Source organism: Astyanax mexicanus, chromosome 20 (assembly GCF_023375975.1).
Source record: "Astyanax mexicanus isolate ESR-SI-001 chromosome 20, AstMex3_surface, whole genome shotgun sequence".
Classification (NCBI taxonomy): domain Eukaryota; kingdom Metazoa; phylum Chordata; class Actinopteri; order Characiformes; family Acestrorhamphidae; genus Astyanax; species Astyanax mexicanus.
Window position 1 is genome coordinate 29,162,918 of NC_064427.1, and position 24,283 is coordinate 29,187,200.

At 37.7% G+C, this 24,283-nt stretch overlaps 1 protein-coding gene and 1 long non-coding RNA gene across 4 annotated transcripts in view; both read right to left on the reverse strand.

Moving 5' to 3' along the window:
- Nucleotides 1-5,534: 5,534 nt before the first annotated feature.
- On the reverse strand, nucleotides 5,535-11,150 carry LOC125784913 (uncharacterized). Of its 3 annotated transcripts, XR_007427531.1 has the most exons (8): nucleotides 10,920-11,150; nucleotides 10,441-10,621; nucleotides 10,266-10,306; nucleotides 8,391-8,452; nucleotides 7,567-7,664; nucleotides 6,504-6,599; nucleotides 6,335-6,405; nucleotides 5,535-6,099 (listed from the first exon to the last, which is right to left on the reverse strand). It is a non-coding gene; the product is annotated as an uncharacterized LOC125784913 (long non-coding RNA). The 3 variants fall into 3 exon arrangements; XR_007427530.1 differs by having other exon boundaries at nucleotides 10,446-11,149; XR_007427529.1 differs by having other exon boundaries at nucleotides 10,441-11,149.
- A 7,431-nt stretch (nucleotides 11,151-18,581) lies between these two features.
- The window catches only part of LOC103024460 (fibrillin-2), a 114,256-nt gene continuing 108,554 nt past the window's right edge, over nucleotides 18,582-24,283 (reverse strand). Inside the window, exons 63-65 of the mRNA XM_049468551.1 lie at nucleotides 23,654-23,885; nucleotides 22,937-23,111; nucleotides 18,582-21,964 (exon numbers count right to left, since the gene is read on the reverse strand). Of these exons, the coding sequence (XP_049324508.1) occupies nucleotides 21,590-21,964; nucleotides 22,937-23,111; nucleotides 23,654-23,885 (782 nt within the window). The 3' untranslated portion in view covers nucleotides 18,582-21,589. The remainder of the gene's footprint in view (nucleotides 21,965-22,936; nucleotides 23,112-23,653; nucleotides 23,886-24,283) is intronic.

Consider the following 24,283-nt stretch of genomic DNA (forward strand, 5'->3'; position numbering starts at 1 on the left):
CACTTGTCTGTCACTTTTTTGAATTAACAACTGATCTGGGTTGCTGAATTTCTGCAATTGTTTTTAAGGATAGATCTGAGTGACTTGTTTTTTTAGAAGTAAAAAGTCTGGTCTTACAGGTGGGCATGCAACTCTAAACTCTTTAGAATCAGCAGTTTTAGAGGTGACCTTTTTCAGAAGCGCTGTCAGTGCCATTCTCATATAAAAGGCTTAAAATCAAATCTCAAATGTGCAGCTTATAATAGTAAATAAAATAATGTACTATGTAATTGTGTAGAACACAAACTGTATAAACACAAACTTTAATTCTAGAATTGATATACACTATCTGCTGCTGTCAGTACAAATGGATGGCTGGATCAAAAATCAGAGGGAAAATATTAAACTGGGGATTCACAAAAATGCTTTTTCTTAAGTTCTTAAGTTTATACTTAACTTAAGAGGTCTGTTTTGGTTATTTTTCTTAATGTTTATTTTGTACCAAAAATTCCAAAAATGGAATAATATATATACCTTTATGATACACTCACATTTCAGTGCTTGGTTTGACTCTGTTTTTTTATTTTCCTAATGTTTTCTTAAGCCTTCACATCAGTGTCTCAGCACTGGCATTCAGAGCCCCTTATTCACCATTGTACTCCATTGGACATTTCAGGGACAACAGCCTTTTTTGCCCAATTATAAACACTCTTCTTGTAAAAGTTATCCAGACATAGGTTAAAAAAAACAACAACAACAAAAAAAAAAAAACAGTTGAACTATAAAGTATTGAAAGACTAGGATACTAAAAGCCAGTAATGTTAGCCCTGCTAAGACGTCCCTTTGCTGATCAATAGCTGGTTAACAAGATAGCCTCACAGTATACTGTATGTTTTTTTTTTTTTACTGCCCTTGAGCTTTTATTTTTTTTTATTTGTACTGCAGTAGAAATGTGTTTTTAGAAACTTGGCTTTATTTGTCTCACTATCTTTATATATCAGTTGCTTTAAACATTATAATGTTAAGCATAATTTTATTTATAAATTTAAATATAACAAAACATAAATGTTGTTTTAATAAACGTTAGCAATAAATAATCTCAAAATAACACATCTAAAATACAGCAGACTAATAGTTTAAACCATTAAACCCAGCCTTTCATTGAGCTGAGAGAAAATTAAGTGTGCTGTTCAATTTCCAACGTTAAGAAATGGGTTAGACAAGCTATACTAATGCACCGTCCATCATCTCAGCAGCAGTTCAGCTGTGACTTTTGGAAGAAACCAAAGTCAATGGAAAGGAGGGGGGGGGGGGGGGCTTGAGGGTGTCTGAGATTTAATATAACAATATTATTTTAATATAACTGTTCATAGTTAATTAAAATACTTACTCTGAATTACATAAGAGTGCTAGTAAAATATAAAATAAAATAAAAAAATATATATAAACATTTCGGGCACCGTAGCCCCCACACCTAGTTTTGAATGGTCGTGTCTCCCCTGATTCAGTCAGTTACAACAAGACGGTCGCCCTTTTCTTCGGGATCTTCAGGGAGTTTGCAGGAGGTGTAATTTATGGGGAACAATCATTAATGTTGGGTTAAATAATCTAGTGTTTTTTCACTCTGGTGCTGAAGGTCCGCTGCGCTGCTCTTTTATTGTGTTTCCCCTTTACTCTGTTTTCATTAAAAGCCCCTCAGTCTTAAAACAGCGGCAGTAAAACAGGCGAAGCGGTGGGCCTCCAGCAGCAGTAGTGATAACCCTGCCGGTGTAGAGTGGAGCAGCGCGAAGGGAGCTCTTTCAGTCCCGGTGAGTAATTTAGCTAGCTGGCTGTTTAAGCTCTCGGTGAAGCGCGGTCTTATTATAATACTAAACTACAGCGTGGTGAGTATTTAAACTGAAGCGTGTTAATGGCGAATAACGCTGTAAGATAGCTATGGTGCAAACCGAGCTACGGTGGAGCTGGCTAAGCTAATTAGCTTAGCCAGCTCCACCGTAGCTCGCTAGCCTTAGCTTCAGTTAGCCCGATTACCTGCAGCAGCTGCTCGTTCAGAAAAAAAAAACACAACCAGCGCTGTTTAAGAGCTGCTTTACGAGCTTCTCTCCCAGCATAGGGTGTGTTTTTCTCAATCAGCAGCTGCTTTTAAACCACGCTGTAGTTTAGTAATAAGATCGCGCTTCACCGAGAGCTGAAACAGCCAGTTAAATTACCTAACAGGACTGAAAGAGCTCCTATCGGTTCTCCGGTCTAATTCGGTCTAAATAAACCAAAACACCTTTTGGTTTATTTAGATTTAAGTTAGCAGTTTGTTCTCTTTAGACAAAAAACGAAAATAAGAATAAAATAAATAAAATTGAATAAATAAATAAATAATAAATAAAATAATAATAAAATAAGGGGGGGGGCAGTCTGCGCATGCGCCAGATTTTGCGGCCGCGCATGCGCAGAAGACCGCAAAAAAATCGGTCTACTGCGCATGCGCCAGATTTTGCGGCCGCGCATGCGCAGAAGACCGCAAAAAAATCGGTCTACTGCGCATGCGCCAGATTTTGCGGCCGCGCATGCGCAGAAGACCGCAAAAAATCGGTCCACTGCGCATGCGCCAGATTTTGCGGCCGCGCATGCGCAGTGGACCGATTTTTTGCGGTCTACTGCGCATGCGCCAGATTTTGCGCATGCGCAGAAGACCGCAAAAAAATCGGTCCACTGCGCATGCGCCAGATTTTGCGGCCGCGCATGCGCAGAAGACCGCAAAAAAATCGGTCCACTGCGCATGCGCCAGATTTTGCGGCCGCGCATGCGCAGAAGACCGCAAAAAATCGGTCCACTGCGCATGCGCCAGATTTTGCGGCCGCGCATGCGCAGTGGACCGATTTTTTGCGGTCTTCTGCGCATGCGCGGCCGCAAAATCTGGCGCATGCGCAGTGGACCGATTTTTTGCGGTCTTCTGCGCATGCGCGGCCGCAAAATCTGGCGCATGCGCAGTGGACCGATTTTTTTTGCGGTCTTCTGCGCATGCGCGGCCGCAAAATCTGGCGCATGCGCAGTAGACCGATTTTTTGCGGTCTTCTGCGCATGCGCGGCCGCAAAATCTGGCGCATGCGCAGTAGACCGATTTTTTTGCGGTCTTCTGCGCATGCGCGGCCGCAAAATCTGGCGCATGCGCAGACTGCCCCCCCCCTTATTTTATTATTATTTTATTTATTATTTATTTATTTATTCAATTTTATTTATTTTATTCTTATTTTCGTTTTTTGTCTAAAGAGAACAAACTGCTAACTTAAATCTAAATAAACCAAAAGGTGTTTTGGTTTATTTAGACCGAATTAGACCGGAGAACCGATAGGAGCTCTTTCAGTCCTGTTAGGTAATTTAACTGGCTGTTTCAGCTCTCGGTGAAGCGCGATCTTATTACTAAACTACAGCGTGGTTTAAAAGCAGCTGCTGATTGAGAAAAACACACCCTATGCTGGGAGAGAAGCTCGTAAAGCAGCTCTTAAACAGCGCTGGTTGTGTTTTTTTTTTCTGAACGAGCAGCTGCTGCAGGTAATCGGGCTAACTGAAGCTAAGGCTAGCGAGCTACGGTGGAGCTGGCTAAGCTAATTAGCTTAGCCAGCTCCACCGTAGCTCGGTTTGCACCATAGCTATCTTACAGCGTTATTCGCCATTAACACGCTTCAGTTTAAATACTCACCACGCTGTAGTTTAGTATTATAATAAGACCGCGCTTCACCGAGAGCTTAAACAGCCAGCTAGCTAAATTACTCACCGGGACTGAAAGAGCTCCCTTCGCGCTGCTCCACTCTACACCGGCAGGGTTATCACTACTGCTGCTGGAGGCCCACCGCTTCGCCTGTTTTACTGCCGCTGTTTTAAGACTGAGGGGCTTTTAATGAAAACAGAGTAAAGGGGAAACACAATAAAAGAGCAGCGCAGCGGACCTTCAGCACCAGAGTGAAAAAACACTAGATTATTTAACCCAACATTAATGATTGTTCCCCATAAATTACACCTCCTGCAAACTCCCTGAAGATCCCGAAGAAAAGGGCGACCGTCTTGTTGTAACTGACTGAATCAGGGGAGACACGACCATTCAAAACTAGGTGTGGGGGCTACGGTGCCCGAAATGTTTATATATATATTTTTATTTTATTTTATATTTTACTAGCACTCTTATGTAATTCAGAGTAAGTATTTTAATTAACTATGAACAGTTATATTAAAATAATATTGTTATATTAAATCTCAGACACCCTCAAGCCCCCCCCCCCCCCTCCTTTCCATTGACTTTGGTTTCTTCCAAAAGTCACAGCTGAACTGCTGCTGAGATGATGGACGGTGCATTAGTATAGCTTGTCTAACCCATTTCTTAACGTTGGAAATTGAACAGCACACTTAATTTTCTCTCAGCTCAATGAAAGGCTGGGTTTAATGGTTTAAACTATTAGTCTGCTGTATTTTAGATGTGTTATTTTGAGATTATTTATTGCTAACGTTTATTAAAACAACATTTATGTTTTGTTATATTTAAATTTATAAATAAAATTATGCTTAACATTATAATGTTTAAAGCAACTGATATATAAAGATAGTGAGACAAATAAAGCCAAGTTTCTAAAAACACATTTCTACTGCAGTACAAATAAAAAAAAATAAAAGCTCAAGGGCAGTAAAAAAAAAAAAACATACAGTATACTGTGAGGCTATCTTGTTAACCAGCTATTGATCAGCAAAGGGACGTCTTAGCAGGGCTAACATTACTGGCTTTTAGTATCCTAGTCTTTCAATACTTTATAGTTCAACTGTTTTTTTTTTTTTGTTGTTGTTGTTTTTTTTAACCTATGTCTGGATAACTTTTACAAGAAGAGTGTTTATAATTGGGCAAAAAAGGCTGTTGTCCCTGAAATGTCCAATGGAGTACAATGGTGAATAAGGGGCTCTGAATGCCAGTGCTGAGACACTGATGTGAAGGCTTAAGAAAACATTAGGAAAATAAAAAAACAGAGTCAAACCAAGCACTGAAATGTGAGTGTATCATAAAGGTATATATATTATTCCATTTTTGGAATTTTTGGTACAAAATAAACATTAAGAAAAATAACCAAAACAGACCTCTTAAGTTAAGTATAAACTTAAGAACTTAAGAAAAAGCATTTTTGTGAATCCCCAGTTTAATATTTTCCCTCTGATTTTTGATCCAGCCATCCATTTGTACTGACAGCAGCAGATAGTGTATATCAATTCTAGAATTAAAGTTTGTGTTTATACAGTTTGTGTTCTACACAATTACATAGTACATTATTTTATTTACTATTATAAGCTGCACATTTGAGATTTGATTTTAAGCCTTTTATATGAGAATGGCACTGACAGCGCTTCTGAAAAAGGTCACCTCTAAAACTGCTGATTCTAAAGAGTTTAGAGTTGCATGCCCACCTGTAAGACCAGACTTTTTACTTCTAAAAAAACAAGTCACTCAGATCTATCCTTAAAAACAATTGCAGAAATTCAGCAACCCAGATCAGTTGTTAATTCAAAAAAGTGACAGACAAGTGTTACAGAGACATTAGTATTTATTTCAATACATGTGTACTACAAAAACATGTTTCTGCACACATAACCATTGACCATTTCACAGTGGCAGCCTCGATTGCTTTATTTGATGTACACTCAAGCTTAAAGAGTAAGATTTACATTTTGGAGGCTTAATATGCTAAACTGACACAAACATTTGTCTTCATTTAAAGACAAAAAAAAACATTTGACAAACAAATGCATAATATTGTGGTGTATGCACGGCTCAGTAAAAAGCTCTTACAGTGAAGATGGGGGATGGACATAAAGTTGAGGTTATATAGCTATAGCTTTAGGGGCACAATATGCCCGAATCCAATCCCTAAACATCACTCACCTTTTATAAGTGTGTGAAAACCTACATTAGAGCAAAGATTTAGACCTTGTGCAGGGCTTAAGGGTTTTAGTTGAGATACACAAGCAAGTGTCGTCTGCTACATAAGTGCAGGGTCACTGAAAGACACGGTCACACCAAAGTCCTCCTTGTAGATGTCCCAGGTTTTGGACTTACGTGGGTTGTCCAGTTCCTCCCTTGACAGATAGAGCCTGTTTTGGGACCAAAGCATTATAGATTGCATTCAAGCAGCAGTCCATATGATTTTTCGTTTTACATTGAAAGCAGTAATGTTACTAAACTGAGAGGGGACAAAATATCAAAATATTCTAATTAATGAATTAAGTGGCCTGGCATTTTTATATATAAAATCTAAAACCAGAGTGGTCTGGTAGGTAAACAAAGCCAGTGTCTGCTTCTGAGGACAATGGACAGCAAAAACCTCACCTGTTGTTCTCTACAAATGAAGTGTTGAACCAGAAATAGAAAGGATAGTCCTCATACCCCTTTGGAAGACCCTGGGCATAGAGAACAATAGAGAAAAAACATTTTGCCAAACAACTGGAAAAAACGATCCATAAAATCATTCTTACGTTACAATAGATTGGGAACTTACAGCCCTGGATTCAAACATGACCTTAACATCACCACAAACCACTGGCCCTTCCTGAAAGCTGATCACCACGGCATTGTTTTCAGTATCTGGGAACAGCTGGTAAAATATGAGAACACAGTATATGAGCGAACAGTAAAATAAACACAAAGGAACAAAAGACAAACATCTGAAAGACCTTTCCCAACAATTACAATGTGATTTATGTTTTTAGTGGGCTGCTACTGTCTTTAAAGGTTCAATATTATGAGCTTATTGAATATTTAAAAGTTGTTCTTTAGTACATATTTAAAATATGATTTGGGGTTAAGATGATACCGATTCACAAACGCTTTCACTAGTGTATGTATGTACAAAATCTTTTAATAGTGTATGTAAGGCTGTTTTTTCACACTATAGTTTGTTTGCTCTGGTCCAAGTCAGGTAATTAATTGATTCTCTTGGAGCATTTCCCTCATGGTTTGTTGTTTTAACAGAGGATACAATTCAAGCTCACCAAAATGAGTCACAACAATCTTTGTAATCTCTTTGGTTGTTGGTCAGAGCTGTCTTGGCTGGGAGCAAGAAAGTAAACAGATTTCTGTGCAGTTTAACATGGAACACCAGCAGAGGTGGCATGTGTTCATTTGACTGACTCCACATCTTAAAACTGACAGAGTATGCTTGACAGATGGGTTGGATCAAGGTCAGATCATGTTCACATCACAAACCAACCAATTCAGAGTTCAGACCAACAGTTCTCAGCAGTCTCATTGCAGTTGTGATTACTGTACTCATCCATGTCCAAACAAACAGCACTACACGTAAATATGAACAGTTTATTTTGACAAATAAAAAAAGTAGGTGTGAAATCACCCTAAACTACTAAATCATTTAGGGGTTGTGGGATTAGCCCACTTCACATGTCTGTTCTGGATATGCCATATAGCTCTGGTTTTAATTAGGAAACCACTGTGTTTAAGGTTCACAGTTTTTCACTTTTTTGTACTGAAACTACTCTTGTCATTTGACTATGAGGAAGTAAACACAGTTTTATACTGTAGAAAACCTTTAAAAGTTAGCTTACCCTACAGTTCGTCTGCGTGGCACAGACACACTGGAACACCTGCTCTCTTTTCACTATGATCCGCACCTTCAGATCACTGCCATTGCCCTTTCCCACACCTGCACAACAAACACAGCAATGCCCAGGAGCATTAAATTACATAACCAATATACATAACAGTGCAGTCACTCTGAAAGGAGCAGACTGACTGCAGATTTTAATTGGAACTACACAGGAAACAGCCCTTAAACATACACTGCCCCCCAAAAGTACTTGATAAGTCAGTCTCATTTCTTTATTTCTGCTTTAGACTGAAAACAAATTGGGTTTGACATTAAAAGATGAATAGGAGACAAAAGGTCAAAAATTCAGCTTTTGTCCGAACTTACCAATTTGTCTTCAATATTCATCTTTAAATTATATTTTTGTTACACCAAAATGTTTTCACTAGAGCAGAAGAAAAAAAATCAATTGGCCTCAGTGTTTCAATACTTTTGTAGGAGAGTGCAGACATACAGCTCTGGAAAAAAAAAAAACACTTAAAAATCTCATTGAAAACCTCTGGAATATAATCAAGAGGAAGATGGATAATCTCAAGCCATCAAACCAAACTGAACTGCTTGAATTTTTGCACCAGGAATGGCATAAACTTATCCAAAAGCAGTGTGTAAGACTGGTGGAGGAGAACATGCAAAGATGCATGAAAACCATTTTTTTCCCCAGAGCTGTATGTTTAACTACTTGGTCTCAGTCTTCAACTGAGCACAGCAGAAACTAAAGGAGCAGTTCTGACACACTGAATATATACATACACATTCACCCCACCCTCAGGAGAAATACAGTACCTGCGCACTCTCAAACTAAACGCTGTCAATCAACCATGTACACACCATCGTACCCGTGCGCCCTGTTGCAACAGAAAAAACAGTTCTCAAGCTGACTTGATTCGAAATGCTCAAGGGCCCTTATCAAATATTACATTACAAACACATTTTCTTTTAACTTAAATTCAGCTGGTCAGCCATTGTGTGTTTGTTTCTTTAGTCTGGCACCCCTGCCGTCTATGAGACTACATACGTAAGAAGAAGAGGACAGCCGGGCATAAGCATAAACAGTGTACAATATGAAAAATAAAGCGTCTACTGTCGAAATTTACTAAACCTCATGCGATTATTAAAAGATCTTAAAATTGTACAACATTCTACATCTATATTTGGTACAAAATATATTTGGCTCATTGTTAAACGGGTTACCAGAGTAACCACTCGACAACCACCTTAAAGACCCTAGCAACCATCTGGAATACAACTGCACAGAAATCAGCTAGGAACACAACACAGTAGCCATGTAGCAGCACCTTAGCAGGAAGTGGGAACCATTTCAGCAGTGAATATTATTAGTACTGTATCTTTAACATTGAATTCCATTTAATTAACTGTGTCCTGTGTCCATGGTTTGGTTTCCCAAACAGAGATTAAGCCTTTCATTTGTAGCAGAGATGGAGAGACAATAAAAACAGAAAGACAGTAAAATTAATCAAAATCTTGATTAAATACTTTTGCTAGTTTTAGTTTCCTCACTGTTTCCCCTGATTGTTGCAGTCACCAGGACAGTCATGTGTGAACTGTATACCTAAAGTCTTACACACCTGCCTAAAACAACTCTCTCAAACAGAATTGCTTTAGGTTTCTTCAGGTTTATGACCCCCCGTGTAACACTTCTCTATAAAAAGTACAGAAGTACAAACTGTAGCTATGCAACAAACCTTTTTCTGCTTTTATGGAGAGTAAAATATTGGTCACACAATTCAAGTCAAGTCAATTCGGAAGCAAATCTATTTGAGACAACTAACTGCAGTTAGAAGTGACTGCATATTGAGTGTCCAGCAGATTTTGGCTGGATCACCCACGGAGTTAAGCTGCAGAGCAAACTTCAGACACCCAACATAAACCCTATTGTGAAGCGATTAGCTTTATCTATGGAGTAATGCATTTTTTCTTCATGACATCAGGAAAATACAGTATTCTTTGCTTAAATGACTCAGGTGGGAGCAGCTAATCATTTTACGTATTGCATTCCCCATCGAAAACATGTGATAAGAATATTATAACCAACTTACAATAAATACAGAAATACAGTAACATGTTCATAACAAACAGCTCTGGAAAAAAATAAAGAGACCACTTTAGTTTCTGAATCAAGTTTCTCAGATTTTGCAATTTATAGGTATATGTTTAAGTAAAATGTGTATTGCTGTTTTATTTTATAAACTATGGACAACATTTCTCCCAAATTCCAAATAAAAATATTTTAATTTAGAGCATTTATTTGCAGAAAATTATAAACAGCTGAAATACCAAAAAAAGATGCAGTTCAGCTTTGTTTGTTGTTTGATGGCTTGTGATCATCCATCTTCCTCTTGATTATATTCAATTTGGTAAAAATTGGTAAAATCAAAGAAATTGATCATTTTTAAGTGGTCTCTATTTTTTTCAGAGCTGTATGTAGGCAACAGGCTATGCTACACAATCACTTGCCTTAAACTGAGAGAAGCTCTGCACCTCTGAGGAGTCATGTGGTTCACCTTCTGAATTTGATGGCAATGACATTCCCTCAAACTGGCAGTGTAGTTCAACATGTCACTGAGAACACAATAACACAAAGTTCAATATGTGAATAAGAGCTTAGGTTCTCTGCCCAAACCCAACCCAAGGTCTGACCTGGCTCGAGATTTCCCACCACTTTCCTCAGGTTCCTCGGGCTAAAGAAAATAATATAGTTATAAGTTATTTTCATTTTATATAAAGCTATGAATCAAAATATAGCAGAAACAAATCAAACTGTTTTTAAAAAAAGTTGCACAAGTGCAAAGTGCACACTGTCCATATTACGCACTTCACCTGCCGCTGCGCTTTCCTCCAAATGTGCTGGCTCCTTGGCAATGCTGCATCAGCAGCAGCTCGAAAAGAAGCGGTGGCTGACTTCACATGTATCGGAGAAAGAGTGTGCTAGTCTTCATCCTCCTGGTGTGTTGGGGCATTACTAGTGATAGGGGGAGTCCTAACGAGTGGGTTGGCTGTGTAAATTGGGGAGAAAATGGGAAAAAAATATAAATAAAATTATAAAAGAATTTATTTTCTTTTCTTAAACCATGTTATATTATACTAGATTAGAGGAAAGTCATTCAGACATTGTTGTAGCCTAATGTTTAGGCCTTTGGATCATTGTTTGCATTGTTCATGTTATAATCTTTTGGAGATCTGTTCCTAATAATTAATAATATTTTTCTTAAATAATAGGTCTTATTCATTCTTCACTCATTCTAAACAGAACGAAAATGTTTTTTAAAAGCTCAGTTTTAATGCTCTACTTACTCAAAAAATGTCAGGTTTAATTCGGGCTTTGGCTCAAAATGACAGTGTATGGGGCAGGTTGGGTCGAGCTCTAATGTGAATCCTTATACTGCATTCCATCTGAACTAGGAATTCAGAACTGGAAATTTCCAAGTTCTAAGTAGAACATTTCAACTGGAATAAACCCACAAGTTCAGAACGCAAGATGGCTGCACCAAACATCCACAGTAGTAAAAGCAGTAGTATTTTACGTTTCATTAGCACGTCTAGCTGTTCATGTTTCCATTGTGTGTGTGAATGTGCGTCTGGTATCCCTGACAATGCAAAAAATTATAAACTGGGACATATAATGTGGGACATTTTTTGGTTACATTTGCTATAAAACACTGGTACATGATTAATAATTAAGTTGTAGTAAACATGAAAGTCTTTAGCTTATTTTATAATTCCCTCTGGAAAAAAAGAAAACAAGGGTAAAATATGTATACACATGTAGATTACAAATAGTGTTAACCTATAAATTTAAATTATTTTCTGTGCCTTTTCTATGCTTTCGCAGCACATTTTAATGACCATAGCGTGTTTAAAACATCAGAGTAGACAAGAATGTATTAAATATATTTAAATAAAAAAAACAACAACATTTATTTAAGCAATGCTAAGACACAATCTTCAATAATAAAATGTGTCAAATTCTGAGCGCTCCATAATGTAGGGCTAAATTACTTCACTCTGCACTGATGTATTAATCAGCTCAGGCCCATTTTAAACACTGATAAACATTTCTAATGTTTAACCTGTAAACAGTATGTCACACTTTCATCAAACATGATATAGAATCTTCTGTTTAAAACTTTGAACAGAATCAATTTTTAAATAAACTAATTTGGCATATATCTGGCTGTCAGGGAATATGTTTAGGTTGTGTCTATATTGTGTAGATTCTTTATTTTTTTAACAGCTTTTAAATGCATCTGTTTAAATGTTGCCTTCTTGTCACCATTACTGGTAATTTACTTGCATATATAACCAATATGCTTCCCAAAGAGTGGAAGAGAGCAAGAGCTTAATTACAGCCTAAACACCTAGATTTTTCTCTGTGAATTTACAGTTATATTCCATCTGAAACTCCAATCCAAGTTATCAAATTATTTTTTAAATAGCTTTTCTCAGTCGATAAACAGAGTCGATAAACGGAGTCGATAAACAGAGTCAATAAATGGAAACACAAAGATCACAAAGAGTAAATTTGACTTTGACTTTGTTTTTTTGTTGTTTTTTTTTTCCAAAACTTATCCAGGCCTGAAAATGACTATTTTCAAGTTCCTTGACTTTTCCAGGTTTTTCATGATCTAACTTACTGCAGAGATTGTAAACTCTGTAATGATCGGGATGCTTTGTGTCCAGTTTCCTAAATACAGCAAATTGTAACATTGTTACATAAAAATCTGTTTAAATCAATAATTCAGCTAAAATAATTGCCTTCTACAGACTTTTCAGTTTTATTTTATTTTCTTAATTGTTAAGCTTACTTTTATGGGATTTCTGTAGAGTGCCTGCTTTCCAGGTGAGGGAAAAGACACGGCAACAAACATTATTAACTATTGGATCCCAAACCAAAAGCAGAAAATCTAGATTCAAATAAGATTACATAATTAGGTAAAGCATCCCAACCTGTGACATAGGACGATCTGAAGAGTACTAGTCTTCTTCTTTAAGGAAAACCTGGAAGTAGCCTGGCCCAAGCTGATTTTATACTTTAAAATGAACTGGCAACATGGCATACCAATCCATAATGCACAATTTTTTTTATGTAAAGCTGATGTTCTAGTGTGATTTTGAAGGACTTTTTAATCTTGGGCCAGACCAAATACACATGATCTGAAGAGAACTAGTCTTCTACTTTAAGGAAAACCTGGAATTAGCCTGGCCCGAGCTGATTTTAGACTGCACAATTAATTGGCAACATGGCAGCACAAAAAAAATATTATTTAAAGCTGATATTCCAGTATGATTTTGGACTTTTTTTTCAGACCAAATACTCATGAGATGAAGAGTTCTGGTATTCTCAAAATCAATGCTTTATATTCATTATTTCTGTGCAAAATGGCTTTCATGTCATGTTGCCAATTCATTTTAAAGTATAAAATCAGCTTGGGCCAGGCTAATTCCAGGTTTTCCTTAAAGTAGAAGACTAGTACTCTTCAGATCATGTGTATTTGTTCTGGCCCAAGATTAAAAAGTCCTTCAAAATCACACTAGAACATCAGCTTTATATTCAATTTTTTTGTGCATTATGGATCGGTAGGCCATGTTGCCAGTTCATTTTAAAGTATAAAATCAGCTTAGGCCAGGCTATTTCCAGGCTTTCCTTAAAGTAGAAGACTAGTACTCTTCAGATCATGTGTATTTGGTCTGGCCCAAGATGAAAAATTCTTTCAAAATCACACTAGAACATCAGCTTTACATAAAAAAAAACTGTGCATTATGGATCGGTATGCTATGTTGCCAGTTCATTTTAAAGTATAAAATCAGCTCAGGCCAGGCTAATTCCAGGTTTTCCTTAAAGTAGAAGACAAGTACTCTTCAGATCATGTGTATTTGTTCTGGCCCAACATGAAAAAGTTCTTCAAAATCACACTAGAACATCAGCTTTATATTCAATTTTTTTGTGCATTATGGATCGTTATTCCATGTTGCCAGTTCATTTTAAAGTATAAAATCAGCTCGGGCCAGGCTATTTCCAGGCTTTCCTTAAAGTAGAAGACTAGTCCTCTTTAGATCATGTGTATTTGGTCTGGCCCAAGATGAAAAATTCCTTCAAAATCACACTGGAACATCAGCTTTACATAAAAAAATTGTGCAATTTGGATCGGTATGCTATGTTGCCAGTTCATTTTAAAGTATAAAATCAGCTCGGGCCAGGCTAATTCCAGCTTTTCCTTTAAGAAGAAGACTAGTACTCTTCAGATCATGTGTATTTGGTCTGACCCAAGATTAAAAAGTCCTTCAAAATCACACTAGAACATCAGCTTTAAATTAAACTTTTTTGTGCCTTATGGATCGGTATGCTATGTTGCCAGTTCATTTTAAAGTATAAAATCAGCTCGGGCCAGGCTAATTCCAGGTTTTCCTTAAAGTAGAAGACAAGTACTCTTCAGATCATGTGTATTTGGTCTGGCCCAATATGAAAAAGTCTTTCAAAATCTCACTGGAACATCAGCTTTACACAAAAAAAAATTGTGCATTATGGCTCGTTATACCATGTTGCCAGTTAATTTTAAAGTATAAAATCAGCTCGGGCCAGGCTAATTCCAGGTTTTCGTTAAAGTAGAAGACTAGTACCCTTCAGATCATGTGTATTTGGTCTGGCCCAAGATGAAAAAGTCCTTCAAAATCACACTAGAACATCAGCTTTACATAAAAAAATTGTGCATTATGGATTGGTATGCTATGTTGCCAGTTCATTTTAAAGTATAAAATCAGCTTGGGCCAGGCTAATTCCAGGTTTTCCTTAAAGAAGAAGACTAGTACTCTTTAGATCATGTGTATTTGGTCTGGCCCAACATGAAAAAGTTCTTCAAAATCACACTTGAACGTCTGCCTCATATTTTTTGAGCGCAATGGCTTTTAAAATATAATTTTATTAAATATATATTTAATTATTTATTGTAATATATAATTATAAATTCAGTAATTAAAATAAATATTTTACAATATACAAAATTACATTTAATACGATATTGTATATTTACATTGTTAATAAACAGATGTACTGCTTTTCTTCATTCTATCTCCTTCAGTGTTGATCTGTGAGGTGTTTAATATAAACAGTGGGTGTTTGTGAACGCTCCCTTTAGTTCACAGTGGTTCAGTGAAGTGGCAGCTGCGAATATCAAACCAACTTCAGCAGGGGAATACGAGGCTGCGAATATCGAGCCAAACGAATCTGGAACTGCGAATATCAAACCAACTTCAGCCTCGTGAAATAAATAATATCAACTTTAACGCGTTATTAAAAGCGGATTATTGGTCGCTCCACGAATCCACGCATATCTAATGAATCAGCAGACCCTTATTATGCAAATGAGCTCTGTCAGCCAATCAGGCGCCGAGTTCAGCGAGCTGAAGGGGGGGGGGCAACGAAGTCCCAGCACAGTTATAGGAAGACAGAACACTTCAATTTATATTATTATTAATTTCCTAATGAAGTAATTCTTATCTATTTATGTCAATAGTAGAGAGATAGACAATAAAGGACAGCAACATCAGAGACAGACAATGGAGGGCAGCAACAGAGACAATGGAACAAAGCAACAGACAACTGAGGTGAGCAACAGAGACAGACAATGAAGTCACATCACAGATGTAGGAAGTTTGAGTAACACTTACATTTATATCAAATTTATGTTAACAGTGGGGAGCAACAGACGAACAAATAAGGACAGCAACAACAGATTCACAACAAACTTATAATAAATAAAATATGTCTAAATTAAAAGGTTTGAAGTGTGCTCGTGTATTTAGGGGGCATTGGAGTAGAGAGCCAAATGAAGTCCACTTTTGGGGGAAAAAGACCCCCCCCCCATCACAATGCTGGCTACGGGCCTGCATACTCAGTATTTTAACACACTTTTTATGCACATATTTTAACCTTTTAACTGTATTAAACAGTTTTTAGAGATTTTAAATACCTTGCCACATAGGCACTTTATAAAATAAAATAAAAGTAAATCCAAAATATACCAGGGGCTACCAATAAATATGTTTCTCTGTACAGTTTATTTTGTGTACATTTTCCTGGATCCTCTGAAATTCGAAAACGTTTAAGAGTCTTAATGAGAAAAATGCTAGCTTTAAGCTAATGCTACAGGGGACTCGGCAGGGGACTCTTTTCGGCGCAACACCAGCGAACTCCGTCCATATGTTTACAGCATATTACACCCAGCTGCTACAACTAATGAACTAACTGAGCTGACAGTATTACAGCAGGAAATAGCCAACAGCACGGAATTACTCCAGAACCAGCTTTTAACGCTGTAGCACGTTTTACCAGAGTAACTGAGACCAGTGATAGTATAACCAGTATTATAATTAGAGCTCTATAGAGAATAAAAATAACATTAAACATAAAGTTTGTATGAAATTTAATTGTAAAGGTATCTGCTGCTGCTGTGCACTGAAAGCTGTTCGCTCCCATGTTTGGAAGAATGCTTAAAACTGGCGGAGTGGGCGTGGTCAGCTCAGACAGAGATTCAGGGCACCAGCAGTCAGTCCAGAACCAGCTGACAAATGGAGATTTAAGGGGAACGCCTTTTTAAGCCCCGCCCACCCGTGAAAACTGTGCTAAACTCAGAAGCAAAAAACTGAAGCAGAAACAAAGGTGAGATTCCAGAAGCAAAAGTCTTTAACAGAAAAAAATCCACAGAAATTTCACTGGCTGCTGTGTAAAATATTCCTTTGTTTAATTTGATAAAAAAAAACTGGAGAGCGTACACGTTTAGAAAGAGAAGTGAGTCTTAGAAAATCAATAATTCATTGTCAAAAGAGGGGATAATGGATTTAAAATCTACTTTTATCATATGATTTCTTTGTTCTTATTTTTTTACCGCTCTGTATTTGGATCAGGATATTTCAAGATATCAAGATGTCTGTATTTGTGTAGTTCTATAATAAATAAGTCCATCAGTTAAAATGGATTTAACAGTAGATTTTAAAAAAATCAGCTTGTTTTTGATCCACTCTGATAGTAAGTTATTGATTAGATTTTCATATGACTGTATACTGATTCCTGCTTGTTATAAGCTCCTGCTTTTTTCTAGTAAAGCTCTGTGTCTGATAGTATGTACAGGCTGATGATGTTATCATCATGCAATCAGTGACTAAAGGCATAAAAAAGCACCAACCAATACATGAACAAAAAGCTCAAAATGCTCCGTCATCCTTATATCCTGTTCTGGGTTTGGTTTTTGAACAGGAAGCACAGCATGTTACAGGACTTCATGTTACAGTGGCTCTCGTAAAACACACCCAATATGAATCCAAACTGCCATAAGCTTTCAGTACTGCATTTAAATTCAGCTCAAATTATTTTATATATTTCTTATTCAATGTTAAAATGGACACTGTGAATACAGGCAAACAATATTAAAATATTTGAGAATAACCCTTTAAAAAAGTGTTACCAAATGTTCTCACTGTTAATGACCAATTAAAGGTAATATATAACAATATTTGCCAGGAAAATTTCAGGAAAATCAGCCTTTTACCCTCAAAATAAAGAAACTAAACCCCTCTGCCCACTAATGACTGCTGGATATGATTAAATACTCATGGTTGTGTAATAATAAAAAGAAAACAAGCGCACGGCTTATTTTCTGTCTCGATTTACATAACATTTGCATTCAATTTTACAAGAAGCTGTGGGTATCTGTGGTAGCAGCTGGTGACTCAGCTCAAATGACTGTCACGGATTTATTAGCAGCTCATAATGCAATTCAAATAAAATTACCCTCCCCTTAAACTCCACCTAACTAAAGACACACTGCTACACCAAGCGAGCTTCATCTAAAACCTGTTCAGGACTAAATTAAACACAGAGGGGGTTTTATACACAGCAGCTCATAGGGGGCTAAACTACTGGTTTTGGGGCCCCGGATAATGCAGGACTACATAGTATCACATGAGTTTAATATATCAATATTTTTTAAAACTATGTTTTATAGGGTAAAGCGATTCATTTAGTGCTGTGTTTAAACCCTGGCCACTGGTTTGATGTCTTGTGATCATCCATCTTTCTCTTTATTATATTCCAGAGGTTTTCAATTTGGTTAAATTAAAGTGATCACTTAAGTTTCTTTGATTTTACCATTGAAAACCTCTGGAATATCACAGCCATCATACCAATATTTGCACCAGGAGTGTCATAAAGTTATCCAAAAGCAGTGTGTAAGACTGGTGGTGGAGAACATGCCAAGATGCACGAAAACTGTAATTAAAACAGGGTTATTTCACCAAATGAATATGAACTTGTTTTCTTTGCATTATTTGAGGTCTGAAAGCTCTGCATCTTTTTTTATTATTCCAGCCATTTCACATTTTCTGCAAATAAATGCTCTAAATTACAATATTTTTATTTGGAATTTGGGAGAAATGTTGTCTGTAGTTTATAGAATAAAACAACAATGTCCATTTTACTCAAACATATATCTATAAATAGCAAAAATCAGAGAAACTGATTCAGAAACTGAAGTTTCCAGAGCTGTATATAAAAGTCTAATATATCGTCTTCCTTACAGTATCGCAGTATATAACAATATATTGTAACCCCTGTGTTGTGATGTATGTCACCACGTGCATTTCCTATAACTGTAGGCCAGAACTAGGCTGTGACTTGCACAGTTCAAATCATCGAAAGCACTGCAAAAGACAGATTTTTCACTCAGATAAAAAACTCTTTAATACTGTGTTTTTTAGGACGAAATTGATCCTTATTCTTGTAGCAAAATCATAACAGAACAAACTCCACTTTGTGGCAGAGAATGCAGATTCATGCTCTCCAATCTTGGCCTTAATATAACACTGAAAAGTGTGATACTAAATTAAAAGGTGAACCTGCCCGAACCCAAGAAGTGAATGAACAGAACCATCTGTTTCTGTTTCTTGGTGGTATTTTTTTTGGTAGACTTTGGTCACCAATTTTGATAACTTCCTGTGCTCCTCCTACGTTGTTTTAGTGCCTACCAAAAAGAAAAAAAAATAAATATATATAAAGTCAGTTTAATGAAAAAGTTAAAGCTATCATATATACACAGGCGTGAATCTACACTTGGCATAATAGTGTTCAACTCTGAATAAAAGAAGTGTTTAAATCTGTAAAAAATAGTCAATTAAAACAGGCACTTTTGGTGGCTTCTCTCATGTAAGTCCAAGTGATTAGGGTGTTTTCACACTAGCCTTTATTTTGATTGGACTCGGGAGCGCTTGCTATGAAAAGTTTAGACAGTCTGACCAGGAGCGCTCCAGAACACAGATATCTGGTCCTCCTGAAATCAGTGTGGAGTTTGCTCCAGCACTGCATTTAAAGTTGTTTGATTGGTTAATTTAGTCACACTGAAAGTATAACTGCTTGAGTGTTTGTATTTAAAGAAAACACTAAAAAGTGATGAACATATATGCTTTACAATTTAGCAGAAAAATTCAAAGCAGAAAAGTGACATTTGAAACTGAGCAGTTTGGATGAAATTCTTCTGCGTGAAAGCATCAGAGATAATGAGCCCTGCCTCCAAAAGAGCCCAGAATAAATCCTGGATACAGACTTATGTACACTGACCATCCAAAAAAAACAAAAAACATAGTTGCACCCAAAAGAAATCAATAAACAGGAGGTCCAACAAATATTTTCAGAATGCACACCCTGATCGATTCCAACCGGAAAATACTCGTCCACCACGTACTGCCACTGTCTCAAAAGCTTACCTTTTAGACACGGATGCTTTACCATGGTCAGCTGCATCTCCACACCAATCTCCTGCTAAAAATGTGATCAAGATTTGCCTATATTAGTCGAAATATTTAAACCTTGCGAAAAGTATTGCAGTTTTGCACATTCTATTTTTGACAATAAGTATATCTGGGACATGTGTGAAAACACCCGAAGAAGGGAGATCATTATATTTACATGAGCATCAGAATCACTGCAGTGCATCCTGCTTACAAAAGTGTCCTTTACTGAACCTGATAGAGCTGAAGTGATGGAAGCTGTGTAAGAATGAAAAAATAAACTGGCGTGGTCAGCAAAGTGTCCACATTTGTAAAGATGATCCCCTCTCTGGGGAACACGGCCTCTGCATGAGAGCTGCATTACACTTCAGTGAGCAGCACCATTCAGAAATACCCCTATAAGCGTACTGCAGGCCTTCATGAGCACAAATATATACGAAACGAAATATACTATTCTCTCGGCATAAAAACTGTCGGATAAAAGCTTACTGCTGGTGTGTTCCTGTAGGTTGACCACTGGACCCTGTGGAAAACTTCAAGGGGAATTCCACCTGTATTTATTAATGATTTCTGCATAACTCAAGTCATTTGTATGTAAACAGAGTCGAGCAGTTTGATTTATATATGAATTACACTATATGGACAAAGGTTTTAAGACATACCTCTTAATCACTGAATTCAGGTTTTCCATTAGTCTCATTGCCATAGATTTTTAAAAATCAAGCACTTAGCCATGTAATCTGTAAATGGTTATATTAGAAAGTGAAAGCTTTAATGATTCGCTGCAAAGTGTCCGATCTCGTAAAGTGCTGATGAGCCTAATGCAGAAAAGTCACCAATGCTCTGCTGATCAATAACTGTAGAGTTCTGAACCAAGTGCTGTTAGAGCTGAAAATGAGGGACCAAACACAATTTAATGCATTTAGATTCAGAATGGAACGCTATAAAAGCTCCAGTAGCTGTAAAGTCTATTATGCACCCTGTGCAAGGCTCGATGCGATGCTCATTGCTGTCATACTTCTCATCAACAGTCTATTTCATGCCTTGCACCTGCGTCGTTTAAGTAGTACAGACGCATGTAAATATATTTACGCTTTTTCGATGGGCGTGGTGGTCTGGAAGTGAGGGGTATTCAGGTAAATTTCTGGTGTATTAATATCTTGATAGCAACAACACACTTACACGACCTAAATCAAACTGCACGGTGAACGGTTGATGGCTCACCTGTAGATCGCTAAAACAGGGCCCTAGGTGTCTCAATACTTGTGTCCATAGAGTTTTCATTGTTCTGTAGAATCTTAGCATAACATAATTTTTGTATTCTTAAAGAAAAACAGACTTCTAAAGCATTTAATGCTCCTAAATTAAACCATTTGTCAGACACTGTTTACATCTTAGTGACTGAATTATGAGGAAGAAAAAACAGTGGAATTCTATCTTAAAGCAAGGATTCAGACAATAATGTGCACACTTTCCTCCTTAACACAAATGCAGGCATTCGGAAAAGACATGTTTGGGGTGTGAAGTTTGCTTTTTTTTAGTTAGCTTAGCATTAAAAATAAGGTACCATGAGTTACCTCACAGTCTTTAAGTGGAGTTGACCTGAATAGAACCACACATTCAAGTGACTTAAATCTGATTTGAAGTGACTGGATTTGATATGTTCACACAGCCCTAAAAATGGTTCATATTGAGTCATATTAAGGCAAATAATCAGATTTGAGTCTTCACGTTTCTTCACATTTTAACTGCATTTCTGGGTGTACCTACAGTGCTTGTTGTAGATACTAATACATTTACCCCAAACTCATAATCAGTATGTTTATCCACATTTTAAGATAATAGTATGCAAGAAACCTAATTCTATCATCAGTCCTACTTGAGAATAATTGAGGTAAGTGCATGATGATCCAGATGTGCAGTTTACATGATGCTAATTACTGCTTCCAATACAAGATTTGATTAAATAAGCAAACCTCAGACACCCAGCATGTTTTAGCTAAACTACATTTCAGAGAAAGAGGACAGTTGTGTACGTTTCATTCTTGGCCAAACCACCGCTTTAAGCTTGCGGTTAAACGTCTTTTGAAGCTGATACGTAGCACCCATCGTTCAAAAAGAGAGCTGCTGTTCTTTGGTGAGTGTGAGTAGGTTTCACAGCAGAGTCACATGGGCCACACAGTGGCGATCTACTGCAGTCTGATGTGCAGTTTCATGCGCAGGTCCTGGCCCAGCTCTCCGGAGAGGTAGTCTCTGTCCCTGCCATCCTCCAGTTCACGTAGCTCTGTGTGATTGTACAGTGGAGAGCTGCTGATCTCCAGCTCGTATTCTCCTGCAGATGCCTTTTCATGCAGGCAGTGCAGGTAGCTGAGGCCCTGGCGCTGCTGGAGACGGAAGATTCCAGCTCGGTTGCCCGCTCTGATGGAGTAGAAGACGTGGTGGGTGAGCGGCTTGATGGCAGGCACCAGCTCCAGGATGTGTTCTTCAGGACTGCACTGGGACATGCTCAGCACTAGGACTACAGGCTGTTCCATGTCCACACTGGCCAGGCTGACTGGAGCTTCCTGCACAGAGTGAAACAAATACAATAATGTGGGGCTAATGATCACTCTCAGAACTGCATGATTCAGTTTAATCCAGTTCAACCAAGTCTTATGGGAAATATCCTTTAATTTAACATCTCTGAACAAACTGAATACTGAGAGTATTGACTAATATACACTACTTGGATGTCACTGTCAATTGTTATAGATAGCTGTGTGTTATACATTATCTATTTAAAATTACATGTTTTTACACTCCGTATGGGACTTGGGTCGTAGCAATATATGTCCACTACCAACGAACCTGTGGGTCATGGCACCATGGTAAGAGCCAAAAAACAGCATCACACAAGCAGAAAGACTGGAGTCCACATACCACTGCTATCTTCATCAGCCATGGCCAGCCGCATGGCCAGACCTACCTGTCTGAAAATCTGTTTGAGGTGGATTATTGCAGGGCATAATTAGGAAATCTATATAGAGATATCAAGCATGTTGCATTACACAAGTGCTACACACTACTAAATATGACCAAGAATTGCTAATATCAATATACATTTTGAATCATTTACTGTTTCTGATAACTATTTATATATATCTTCCTTCCAAATAAGACTGCAGTCCGAGCAAGTTTAGTCTATTTTTGTAGTTATTTCTTTGACAATGAGGGACCTTAACACCAAAACAAAGGTTGAGGTATGTGTTCAATTAAGATAACTGGTCAACTCTGAACATTAAACCTCCCTTGGCTGATTCAGACCTGCCAACCTTGAGAAAAAAATGATACAGCGCAGCTGTGACCACAGTTCATTGGAAAATTAAATGTGGATGAAAGTAGTGGATGGCTCAATAGATTAGCGTTTGTGCTAACCGGCCAAAAATCAAACGTGCCCATTATCATGTTGGCAGGTCCACTGATTGACACACTGTACACAATGTTAAAGAGAAAATTATGTCAATTTGGTTTTGCATCAAACCAGGAATTTCTCTCACCTCCTCGGGCTCCGTTTCATTGATAGTGCGTCTCTTCCTGATGCCTCTCTTTTGGGGACTGTTGATATTGCACTCATAGCAACCTTCAGGAGAAAGGCTGTTATCCTCGACTGCTCCAGCTGCACCCGCAGAGCTGGGACGGCTCTTCCCAAAGCTCAGGCCTGACACACAGTGTCTGCACACACACAAACACAATTGATCACAGCAGTATTAAATCTGATCATGTTTTAAGGTAATGTGAATTATCAGTTCAGATTATGCCTAATAGTGGGTGACAGATCTCTACTCATCATTTCTCAAATCACATTTTCAAGTGTACTAGGTATATGTGACAGAATGCATTACCATCCACAGTGGACAGCACCATGGGTGATAATGACAGTGGCCAGCTGTGTCTGGCTAGAATTGTCTACAGGAACAGATGGGCGACTCTGGCTTTGAAATTAAGTGAAATTACAATTACATTAAATGGATATCCCACAGGTCCATACAGTATTCTTTAGGATAAGCTTCCACAGGACATGGCAAAAGTCATGGGACGTGATATTAGTTAATGTCCCATGTATTTTGGCCTGTTAGTCAAGTACTGAGTTAACACTGTACAGCAACAGCAGCATGTCTGGGTTGTGTGCTTTAAAAAGTCAGTTAGAGCATCAGTTACCAGCACTGTACTCCTACTGTCTCCCTCAGGCCACCCCACCCCTCTTCCTTCCTCACCCTTGGCCGACTCTGTAGTATCCAGGTGGGCAGCCACACAGATAGCCTCCCTGCGTGTTGGAGCAGCCGTAGTTGCAGGGGTTCTTGAAGGAGGTGCACTCATCTACATCATGGCAGCTGGTGGAGAATTGCTCAAAGGTGTAGCCAGAGGGACAGGCGCACTTGAAGCTGCCCAGCGTGTTGTAGCACGAAGCACTACCACAGGTTCCAGGAGTGGAGCATTCGTTTTCATCTGCACAAAAAGAGTTAGGCTTTACAGAGCTTTGTGTGTGTGTGTGTGTGTGTGAGAGAGATTACGTTTCAACAATTCAGTTGTATTTATATTGCATATTATTCCTTACTAATAAAGAGTAACGGTTTATTTTACCTTGAGTGTATTGACAAATATCTTTCAATAATGATTACTTATCTTAGTATCTATAATTACATAATTATTGTGTGAAACCTTGTATTTTATAGGCATTAACCAATACTCACATTATATTTGATCATTTTTACTCACAGTGTATTTTACACGCATTTATATAAAAGATTAACCAATAATCACAATATATCCTTTACACATATAGTAAAACATTGTTTGATATGGCATGTGACTAACACAGACTTTATTATATGACAGATTAACCC